We start from the raw sequence: 12,846 nt of genomic DNA on the forward strand, positions 1-12,846 counted from the left end.
CCATTCGTTGCAAATTTGACCCAAAACAGATATGCGTCTTTTCATTCCAAACTCCTTAACCATCCTAACCCATTAATTCTTAATCATTCATCCTTAACAATCCCTGATAATCCTCCGAGGCGTCTGAAAAGAAGATGGCCACGGGACCTTCTAATTAATTAATGTTTGAAGTACCACCAATGTTTGGTCCTTCCCAAGATTTTCAAGTGTATATGAAACATACTACATATTTACCTATTGTATTATTTTGTACAGTTGTAAATTACAATAAATAGATAATTAAAAAAAAATATTAAGGAGAAGTATTGTAGTCGTGAGTGTGTTTGTGGTTAGCCATAAATAAAAAAACCAATAGTGGTTCGAAACTGAAATATCATATTTAAATATTTAATGAAAGTGTATGCCTAGGGTTGGGGGGGGGGGATAGTAACTTTTCCGATAAAATTGACTTACTAGAAGTGCCACTTTATAGAATATATTATTTTCGTTTTAATTTTATTTTATCGAAAATGGCTGTTCAGAACACTTTTGGTTCATTACTTTAATTTTATAAAATAAATTCCAAACACACTTTCCTCTCTTTAATTACCATTATTTTACCATTGATTTTATATTTTATTACAATTTTAAATTATTTACTTTTGAATTTCTTGTAAATATATTTTTTCATCTACAACATAATAAAAATCTCCAAACTAGTTACTGTTTGCAAAGCTGATGGCTACCAATAGTACAAAAGCCGGGAAGAAAAAAATGCATTTATCTCATCCCAATTTTTGATTACTTTAATGAAAACTATGTATAATTAATAGTCAAAACTGATGAGTCTGCCAAGTCCTATACTATAGGGAGAATAAAAAATGCCGTCTGTTTCAAAACCTTAAGAAAAACATTAATTTTTCATTCTAGAAAATCTAAAAGATCATTATTCAAAGAAGAGTGAATTTGTTGAAATATTAGCCCTAATAGAGCTATTTACGTCCAACAGTTCTCGAGATATAGCCTTTTAAAAGGCAGATATTTCATAAAAATGTACTGAAATATCAGTAGTTAGTGAATCTATTTTGAGAAATCTAATGAAATGTCTATTTGCACTCAAATTAAAGCTAAATAATTGTTATATAAAGTAGTTTCTGACCTTTTCCTTTATAGGAGTAGTAGTTTTGATGATATTTGCTAAAATAAATTGATTTATAGTTGTTTGGACAATAACTTTGATTTATAAAAAACTTTATTTCAGAAAAAATTAGACGTACAGATGTCTGTCTGCTCTCAAATTAAAGCTAGTTAAATTTACTAGAAAATAATTAATAATATTTATCATTGTAGGAATAGTACTTTTATGAAATTTGATAAAATAAACTCACAAGATGTTAATTTCTGTTGTTGAACAAAATGTTCATATAAAATGTTTGGTTTTTGAAAAAAAAAAAAATATTTCTAGACGCACATATGTCTGCCAACATTCAAAATAAAGGAAATTGAACTTACTATAAAGTAGTTTATGACACTTATCTTTGTAGGGGTAGTAGTTTTTATGATATTCGCATATTAATATGAATTTGGCAAATGAAAATTTGTCCGAACAACTACAAATCAACTTATTTCAGCAAATTTCATGAAAACCTTAAACTACTTTATAGCCCATTAAACTAGCTTTAATTTGTGTGCTAATAGACATCTGTACGTTCAAATGGTTTTTGAGATATAGATTTTCAAAATAAATTCACTAACTCCTGATCTTTTAGCACGTTCCATACAACATTTTTATGAAATGTTGCTTTTTAAAAAGCTATATCTCGAGAACTACTGAACGTAAATAGCTCTATTAGGGCTCATATTTTAGCAAATTTACTCTTCGTTAAAGAACGTTCTCTTAGGTTTTCTTGTGTTGTTCCTATGTTTTAAGATATAGAGCTCCGAATGAAAAATTAGTATTTTTATCGCTTTGAAACAGCCGTCATTTTTTATTCCTCCTATCTATACTTGGCAGACTCATCAATTTTGACTAGTAATTATACATAGTTTTCAATTAAGTGATCAAAAATTGGGGTGATATACCTGCCTTTTTTCTCTTCTTAGGCTTTTGTACTATTACTGCACTGGCAAGCTCTTTGGATTACAAATAACATCTGAAAGTCTGTTTAACTTACCTAGTAGAGTATGTGTGCAGTGTATTTTTTTTTATTTCTTTTTTTCAATTACTTTCATTTTTTTTCTTTTAAGGCATCAACCACTTCGGATTCATTATTGACTTAATTTTCGAATTTTGTCTTCATTGGCGAATACAAATATAAAACTATTGAAAAATGGGAACTTCTGGTAAAGTTTTATTAAATTTTATGGTAAAGTTTTGGATGATTCAGAAATTCGAAAAGTATATCTACAGTCTGTTTGTTATCCTGTATAGTTGAATGGAGATCTGTGAGTAATTCATACAAAGACTTAATGGAGTGGTATACTTGGCATTCAATTAAAATGTGTTCATCTCTACCATCTTCATCAAGTTGACCTACCTGCATTCTATCTCTTTCATATCTGTACATTTTCACCGATCCAATTAACTCACCTTTTCTCCATTCATATCACTCTGTACCCATTGCTCACATTGCAATAGAAATAGTAATTAATTAGTACTAATATTAATTATTATTCTTGTTAAGAAATAAGTTCATATTCGATATTTCCATCTGAAGAACCCTAAATATGTATGTTATACAAATAGCAAAATAAAAAAGATTTGTTGAAAATTATCTCTCTTTCTTGTCTCAGATTTTTTACGAAATCACAGTAAATAGGATAAAAAACTTAAATGTGACCTCACTGACCTACAAAAATGTTGGATACGTAAGTAGGGTGCTAAGTGAATGTTTTATGGCGCAGACACCGCACTATTATTTATATCTGAGGTGTAGATAGTTGACCGTAGATTAATGATTGGAGAAGTTTGTCGGGGATGCGGTCAGCAAAGAACAACATAATTAAACAAAAACATATTTATTTATTTTATGCCGACGTTTCGACCTGAGTTTCAGGTCTTCATCAGGGCTATAAAACAAAAGAGATAACAACAACATTTAATGTAATTCAGATATAAGCCACTCACTATTTTTCATTGTCTGGCATAGTGTTCAATTTATTTATTTAATTTTTCAGTTTTTTAGACACTACTTGGGTATTTTATATTATACATATCTTCTTACCTACATGATATTTATATTTCATCTGTCACTGTTTTCAATTTACTGCCATACAATTCCACGATTATCAATCAATTAAATTAATCAAAATCTTGTACTATTCAATTATCAGTTATCAATTTTTTCTCATTTATGATTTATTTCAATATTTTGTATAATTCTAAATTTGTTTGTATACTATTCCTTTTCAATTGTATGTTACTCTAAATGTTGTTGTTTTCTCTTTTGTTCTATAGCCCTGATGAAGACCTGAAACTCAGGTCGGAACGACAAAATATGGTTTTGTTTATTTATGTTGCTCTTTGCTGACCGCACCCCCCGACAAACTTCTCCAATCATTATTTATATCTAATTGATAAAAAAACAAAACAAGACACCAAAATATAATATTTTTACAATTTAATTACTGCTATTTAAGACTATATTTAAATAGAAATAAATCCAATAAATTTGATGTAAGATCAAAATGGCCCATTGCACTCTAAACATATTTCTACACTAGGACTTGAGAATATCTACTTTTCAAGCCCCTCGAAGGATCGTCAGAAATAGAAGAAGGAAGGTTAGAAACTAGTGGGTTTTGATGATTAGGTAGTTTATAATGTAATCAAAAATTGGGATGAAATAACTTTTCATCTTTTTTTCTCCTACTATTACTTTTAATAGTAATAGTAATTAATTGGTACTAATATTAATTTTTTTTTTGGCTTTTCTCCTCTCTACTAATACGTTACTATATAGTATGTATTAAATTTTGATTGTACAAATCTTACTGAAGGTAAATAGCTAATAATATACTCCTTGTATTAATAATACTAATTCCAATTATATTTATTGGAATTAGTATTGTTAATATAAGGAGTATATTATTAGCTATTTACCTAAAATTTAATACATTATACATGATGTAAAATTATGAATTGAAATTTACAATTAAATATAATGCATTTATGATACCATTTGAATTTAACAAGAATTTGTTAACCTTTTGTATTTCCTCAGCGTAGAATTCTTAAGGTTTTATTATTATTGTCAGAATATCCTCTTTTCATACAATGTTGTGTAGTGATGAAATTGAAATAATTTTATTTTAGAATTTTATTCTTAATATTAATTATTCCATGTATGAAATTATTTTAGAATTTTATAGGATAATACAAAAAAAAAAGTTCAACATTTTTCATAAAATTTAATATACTGAACAAAAAAATTAAAATTTTACAAGAAAATTAACTTTTCTAAAATAACATATTATCCATGCATTTTATGAGAGAAACTGGCGGTTTTATTCCATCATTCTTGACATTAATGTTGAGACAGTGTATGTGAACTGAAAAATCTAGAAAAAAAAAAATATAAATAAATTCTTAATTGCACACAATACTAGTATAATACAATTTATGTTATATAACTAATTAACCGTATAATTTCAAATTATGAAGAAGATGATCAGGGTTGTGGTGAAAATAGAACAAAAATTGTTTTCAACTACGTATTTTCTCACGTTTCGCCCTACATTGTAGAGCTTCATCAGTGCTGTTCAATCTCTAAAGCTATCAACTTGAGCTTCACTGATTAAGAAGCCCTACAAAGTTGGGCGAAACGTCGGAAAATAAATAGTTGTTGCCTATTTTTGCTCTCTTCTGACCGCAACCCGGACCATCTTCTTCATAATATAATTTATATTCGATTTTATAATTTTATACGTCATATGATTCCTGTGATTGAATTTTTCATAAATCAAACCCATGCCCGAACAACTATAAATCAGTTCATTTGATCAGATATCATGAAAACTAAAAACATAAACGTCATAAACTATATTGTAGCTCATTAAGCTAGCTTTAATTTGAGTCCTAATAGACATTTGTACATCGAATGGTTTCGGAGACACGGATCTTGTCTTGGATTCGACGGCGAGATTAATGACCTCGAACAGAAAGGTGGAGTGCAAAGGGAAAAAAAGAAAATATATGAAAAATGCGTCCCTTTCCTTAAAGAAAAAATCCGCGAGACCTTCGGAGAGAGAGAGTTCACCGTGAGAGGCCTCTGGTTTGGATCTCGCGGAACAATACCAGATAGAACGAGGAGCTTCTTAGAAGGCCTAGGTGTTAGCATCGGGGATATTGCAAGAGACTTACTTGGAAACCACACACACGACTGAAATGACAAGAAACTGCTCGATATAGATAGATAGATAGATAATTAACAAGGTGTGTAGGGAAAAGGTTTTAAATATTTATTATATACTAACAGAGCCCGAAGTGCCTCTCTATTACTATATTTCAGGATGTATATACATTAATTGAATACTATTGAAACTTTTATTTAAATTAATATATGATAATTTGATTATCTATGATATTTTCATATATATAATACAAAAAGACATGAATAGTTTTTGTCGGAAAAAAATCAAATAATAAAAAAATTAACTTCAACTTGAATCAACTAATCAACACCAAACATGACAATGGTTTAGGGCTCTATAAAATGCCCCAAAGAGCATCAACTAGATCTAATTTAACAAATTAGAACCAAAAATATAAATTTTTAAATAATATATTTATTGAAATTTTTATAAAAACTGTTCTGTATAATACATTCAGTAAATTTGATCTCAGTTATAATGGAGTGAAACAGGCGAGTAGAGATACTTCCCATTGGTGGCACTCTAATTACGTTTTTACACTCCTGGTCATCTTATTTTTAGGCACCTCGAAGGATTGTCGTGAATGGAAGCGAGACCAAGGTAAGAAACTAGTGCGTTTGGGTGGTTAGAGAGTTTATAATGGAAGGAGTGATATCTGGTTCGGGCTAGATCGATTACTTAGGGAACATTAAGGTCTTTATGAATGGAATGTGGTCCGGTTGCGGTCAAAAAAACACAAATAGTAGATAATTATACTATTTTATTGAGCCAACGTTTCGCCCCACGTTGCAGGGCTTCGTCAGGGCTAAAAAAGAATACAAACACTATTCACATACTAAGCCCTGCAACGTGGGGCGAAACATTGGCTCAATAAAATAGTATAATTATCTACTATTTGAGTTATTTTTACCGCACCCGGACCATATTCCATTTATCTATACACTCGGTCAATCAATATTCTTCCATTAAGGTCTTTATGTATGATTTTATTAGTGACTAAGTAAGGAGCATTGAGGATTTTACGAAGGATGGGAAATATAAAATAAAATATTTATGTTTATTTGAAACTAATATTTCGCCGCTATGAGGACATTAAATCTAAATGGTTTTAATGTAGATAAAAAGAGCAAAAACTTAGCTCTCTAGCAGTTGTATTAACGTAAGAATTCGATAAAAAGTTAATCATTTATAATCGATTATATGAACAATGGGCACTGGGAGACAAAAATCCTTAAAATAACTTAAGTTAAAACATTTCTAGTTTATAATTAAAACAAAAAATGGTATTTAAAGGTTTCAGGCGATTTATGAACGAATATGATTGGTATATAATAACCGTGACAAAAAAAATTATACTTTTTTAGCTGGACATTTCTGATGCTTAATTTTGTTCATCGGACCAGGCTATAATCTTCCCGGTAAAAGATTCCCATTACAATCGGATGAACGGTGTGACATTGCATAAAGTACCAACAAATATTGATTTTTATATATTAGATAATAAAAGTAATATATAAAAATCGCTTTACATTTAAATATATAGTATATATAAAAATATTATGGAACAAGAAAAAAAAAAAACTTTAAATTATAGATAGTTTTGAAGATGGGGATAGGACTAGGAAAATTCATAGAAAAATTATTAAAAATTAGAGACAGTAAAGAGAAAGCCAAATTTCACAAGTAAATAATTAAAAAAAAATACAATTAGTTCTATTGAGGTAAAAAATTAACTTCCTTTAAATTATAATCAGTATTCAGGATTTGTGTGAAGGATGAATGTATAAGTAGTGACCGACAATGTAGTGTTGCAAATTCTAATTAATGTGATTAATAATTGGAGAAGATGGTCGGGGGGTGTGGTCAGCAAAAGAACAAAAAATTATTAATTTATGCCGACATTTTGATTTGAGTTTTAGGTATTCATCAGGGCTATTGAAGAAAAGAGATAACCATAAAAAAAAAAAAAATGATGGTTGTTATCTCTTTTGTTCTATAACCTTGATGAAGACCTGAAACTCAGGTCAAAACGTCGGCATAAATAAATATTTTTACGTAATTCTTTTTTTGCTGACCACATCCCCCGACCATCTTCTCCAATTTTTAATCAACGGTCACACAACACATTTTAATTAATGTGACAATATGACATAATTTCAAAAATAAATAAATGCACTTAACAAATGAGGTAAAATCGATTATAAGATTTTCATTGTATTGATAAAAAAAAATGTTGATAATTGTTATAGATATCATATCAAGGACGTAGAGAAAATGGAAGAAGGTATAATCCTGGACTCCCTGGGAATTACCTGCCATCACATGCATGGTAACTAAGAAGGATGGTGATTTCACTTCGGAAGGCATGCATATATACAACATTTTATTTCTACATTGTATTGTATATTTATATACTTATATAATTTATATATTTATTATTTCTATATGATCTTCTTTCTTATTATTGGTTTCTTTTTATAACTTTTAATTTTAGCCTAATGTATTTATTTATTTAATTTTATTTTCAGTATGCATATATTAGATTGCTTTTCTGAATTTTAATAGATTATAATTGTGATTAACCATGTTTGATTTTTATATATTTATATTCTTTACTGTATTTAAAATGTTTATGTAATATTTATACTTTTCACTAAGAAAGAGAGAAAGTTTTAAAATTAAAATAATAAAAAAATTAAACACATTAAAAAAAATGATAAAATGGAAGAAAAGATAAAATAAAATATGTAGGAGAAAAAATAATAAATAATAAATCAAAATTATGTATAATTTATATTGGAAGAAGATAGTCCGGGCGGTGGTCAATAAAAGTATCAAAATATTAGAAGAACTATTTGATGTTAACTAACGTTTCGCCCCACTTCGTCAGGGCTGATAAGAATCACGTTCTGATGTTAACTGTTAACTAGGTTAATAATACTGGAGTTAACATTGGTTAACAATAAATAGTTTTTGTTACTAAATTGAAACCTTTATTGACCGCCACCCGGGCTATGTTCCTCCAATCTTGTATAATTTATATTTTTTATACTGTGATTATTTATTTTAAATTGTATATTAGGACTCCATCTTGACAAGAGACTTACTTGGAATCCACACACAAGACTGAAACGACAAGAAACTGCTCGTAGATTCCGATTGCTACAACAACAACAACACTTACTTGACAAACGCTCCAAACTTCCCATTCATTACAAAAAATTAGTATACACTACAATAATCAGACCAATTTGGACATATGGAATTGAGCTCTGGGGCTCCACCAAACCATCAAATTCTTCCCGCATCCAATCGTTACAATCCAAAATCCTACGTAAAATCCTTGATGCTCCTTGTTACGTCACAAATAAACTCATTCACAAAGACCTTAACATCCCATTCGTTACAGATTTGACCCAAAACAGATATGCGTCTTTTCATTCCAAACTCCTTAACCATCCTAACCCATTAATTCTTAATCTTTCATCCTTAACAATCCCTGATAATCCTCCGAGGCGTCTGAAAAGAAGATGGCCACGGGACCTTCTAATTTAAATTAATGTTTGAAGTACCACCAATGGGTGGTTCCTTCCCAAGATTTTCAAGTGTATATGAAACATACTACATATTTACCTGTTGTATTATTTTGTACAGTTGTAAATTACAATAAATAAATAATAAAAAAAAAATTGTATATAAATTTAAATAAAATTGTTCTTTACTGTTATGTATGCTGTGTATGAGGTAACCCAATAAAGTTGGGCAGCACATTTTTAAAAAATATTTTTCTCTCTGTAGGAATATTAGTACTTGAAAATGGGGAAACTCAAAACGTTATACCAAGAAATATAGAATATTGATTATATTATAAAGGAAATTTATTTTACACCTTAATATCTTAAAAAAATAAAATAAATTAATTGAAATAACTTAATATTTATTTAATACATACAAATAAAGACCGAAAAACTGATGCGATCAAGATAATAATTCCTATCCCCAATACCATAGTCACCAAAGGATTGTAGACACTTCTCAGCTCGTTGGAATAACTGAAAATAGTAAATACAAAATTTATTTTATTTTTTGTTTATATAAAATAATTTGTATTCAAATTGTCTCAAAATACTTTTTATTATTCCTTTAAATATTAAGTTTCTGCCAACCTGGCCATTCTCAAGGACAATATTATATATAAATTTACAGCTTACATGAAATAAATTCAAACATAGGTCAATCATTTCAGTCAAATTACCCTATTTGGTCAATTTTCTATTTAATTTTAAAACTTTTAATTAAAAATTAACTTTAAACTATTATCCTTCATAAGAATGTAAGTTTTAAAATTTAGAAAAAAATGACAAAATAGAGTGATTATTAACTATTATTAATAATTATTAACCTAGGCAGAATATCATACAAAAAAAAAAAATTAAATTATTAGATCTTAGAGTGCTACCAATGGGTAGTTTCTCTACACGCCTGTAATACTCCAATTTAACTTAGATCAGATTTACTAAATGTAATATAATGTACAGTTGTAAATAGAAATAAATAAATATTAAAAAAAGTAAAAAAATTATTAGATGTGAGGTATAACTTAATATTTAAGATTATCCTTGGAGATAAATAGATTGGCCGAGACGTTGAACATTTAAAGAAATATTAAGGAGTTTTTTGAGACTTTACTTTGTTTAAAAAATAAAAACTAGTCTCAGAAAATTAAAAAGATTACATATTTTTTTATTATTAAATAAAAAAAAAAATTAAAAAATAAAAACCTTAGGAGTTTCTTGTGTTCTTTTATGATCATGTAAAGTTCTTTGTATATTTTTGAATCACCATTTATGTCTTGGCTGTTTTCTTTTTCAACTTTTAAACTGGACAATCTGAGTGAAAGTATAGAAAATTGTGCATACAGGCACATCAGTACTTGATAGAACAGAGATATGTACGCTGCCAGAAGCATACCAGCCCACAAATGAAACGCTGCTTCGAAGAAGTAAATGATTTCGTAATATGGAGTCTTGTCCATCGGTAGAGGGTACCAACCTCCGAAGATCTTCTTCCTCCCTGTAGTTACGGCGTCCATGTTCCCCGTATGATATAATATGTAATCTACAGATGCTACTGGAAAATTCACAGCAAAAATCAAAGTAATAAGATTAACTAGAAAAACACCTATACAAAGTATATTCGAATTCTTGCCTATTTTCGTCAAAATTCTCCCAGCCAAATCTCTCTTATTTTCAGGTATATAAATGAAATCTTTCTTGATCAAATTGAACAAACGGCATTCACTGTCTATACGGAAATAAATAAGAAGAATTTCGCAGCACATTTGTGTACCAGGTAAGGTATGTAGAGTCAGAAATGCCATCTTCTCCACATCGACGTCTATAAAGAAGAAACTAATGTATTGAAATACAACGTATGGTACAGTGAACATGAGGCCTACTACCAGTTGAACCTTTAACATGATATTTCTCTTCCCAGTGATCCTGTAGTCGTTGATGATCTTCCATAGTCCAAAGAATTTCAGGTACTTTATGTTAAGTCCTTCGATGGCCTCCGAGTCCGTGATGGGTGCTTGCTGGTTCATACCTGGCTGAAAGTTCGAACTAAAATGGTGGCAAGGAGTTTCCTCCTATTAAATATAGACCTGCTCCGTATGGTTCAATTTCTTATTTATGTTCCTATTACCGATCTCAGATGGAAATGGTAATAATTGATGGTATTTCTCAAAATTAATATCGAAAATTATGTTAATTAATTGTCCTTCGAGACCATATTGTATTTAAAAGGCTAGGATAATTGTAGTCTGGATGGAAAGGATAATTAATTTTGCAGAAACTTATTAGGTGTATTTTATCCTCATTAGGGATTCATTAGAGGACGAAGAAGGAGGTGAATTCATCAGACTTGAAGGAATCTAAGAATTCAACACTGTATGAGCAAGTCTATTCGGAGAGGTATGATCACAGGTAAATCAAGGAATATCTTATTATTATTAATTAATTCAGAAAACTACTTCCAATATGGTCCGCAAGATGACAACATCTATCGATCGATGCCGAAATAACAAATACAAATGATAAAAAGTTAAATTTAAACATTGTAGTACAAGAGCCGGGAAGAAAAAAAAGCAGTTATCACACCCCAATTTTTGATTACGTTAATGAAAACTATGTATAATTACTAGTCAAAACTGATGAGTCTGCCAAGTATAGGTAGGGAGAATAAAAAATGACGGCTGTTTCAATAACTTAAAAAAAAAAATATTTTTTCATTCGGAGCTCTATATCTTAAAAACTGCCCCACAATACTACAAAATCTAAAAGATCATTATTTAAAGAAGAATCAATTTGCAGAAATATGACCCATAATAGAGCTATTTACGTCCAATAGTTCTCGAGATATGGCCTTTTAAAAAGCAACATTTCATAAAAATGTACTGAAATATCAGTAGTTAGTTAATTTATTTTGAGAAATCTATAACTCAGGACTTACAGATGTCTATTAGCAATCTAATTAAAGATAGTTTAATGGACTATAAAATAGTTTATGATCTTTACCTTCGTAGAAGTAGTAGTTTTCATGATATTTGCTGAAATAAATAGATTTATAGTTATTCGGACAATAAGTTTGATTTATAAAAAAACTTTATTTCAGAAACCATTAGACGTACAGATGTCTGTCAGCACTCAAATTAAAGGAAATTTAACTTAATAAAATGTAGTTTATGACACATCTTCCTAGGGATAGACCTTTTTATGATATTCACATATGAATATAATTTTGGCAAATGAAAATTTGTCCGAACAAATATAAGTCATTTTATTTTAGCGAATTGCATGAAAACTACCACTCCTACGAAAATAAATGTCGTATACTACTTTATAGCACATTAAACTATCTTTAATTTGAGTGCTATTAGACATCTTTAGGCCTAATGGTTTTTGAGATATAGATTTTTCAAAATAAATTCACTAACTACTGAACAACTACTGATCTTTCAGCTCCATACAACATTTTTATAAAATAATGCTTTTTAAAAAGCTATGTCTCGAGAACTATTGAAATTAAATAGGTCTATTAGGGCTCATATTTCAGCAAATTTACTGTACTTTAAATGATGATCTACTAGATTTTTTATTGTTGTTGATAGTTCTAAGGATATAGAGCTCTGAATAAAAATTAATTATTTTTACGTTTTGAAACAGGCGCCATTTTTTATTCCCCCTACCTACTTACTTGTCAGACTCATCAATTTTGACTAGTAATTATACATAGTTTTCATTAAAGTAATCAAAAATTGGGATGAGATAACTGACTTTTTTCTCCTCTTGTGCTCCTCTACTATTACGGTATTGAATATTTTGGCGTTGTGGAGGCTATACAATTTTTAAGCTAGATAAGTATAACATGAATTTATCTCAAGTGATAATTTAATTAAAAGCTACTAAAATGAATATAAAATAATAATTATTAAAA

The 12,846-nt window shown here is 29.1% G+C and overlaps 1 protein-coding gene across 1 annotated transcript in view; it reads right to left on the reverse strand.

Moving 5' to 3' along the window:
* Positions 1-10,986, reverse strand: part of LOC106693004 (odorant receptor 10-like) — a 46,615-nt gene extending 35,629 nt beyond the window's left edge. Inside the window, exons 1-2 of the mRNA XM_067052151.1 lie at positions 10,134-10,986; positions 9,305-9,404 (exon numbers count right to left, since the gene is read on the reverse strand). Coding sequence (XP_066908252.1) covers positions 9,305-9,404; positions 10,134-10,954 — 921 coding nt within the window. The 5' untranslated portion in view covers positions 10,955-10,986. The remainder of the gene's footprint in view (positions 1-9,304; positions 9,405-10,133) is intronic.
* Between the last annotated feature and the right edge of the window lie 1,860 nt (positions 10,987-12,846).

This window comes from Halyomorpha halys, unplaced genomic scaffold (genome assembly GCF_000696795.3).
Source record: "Halyomorpha halys isolate HHAL.00 unplaced genomic scaffold, Hhal_1.1 Scaffold83.1, whole genome shotgun sequence".
In the NCBI taxonomy this organism is placed as follows: domain Eukaryota; kingdom Metazoa; phylum Arthropoda; class Insecta; order Hemiptera; family Pentatomidae; genus Halyomorpha; species Halyomorpha halys.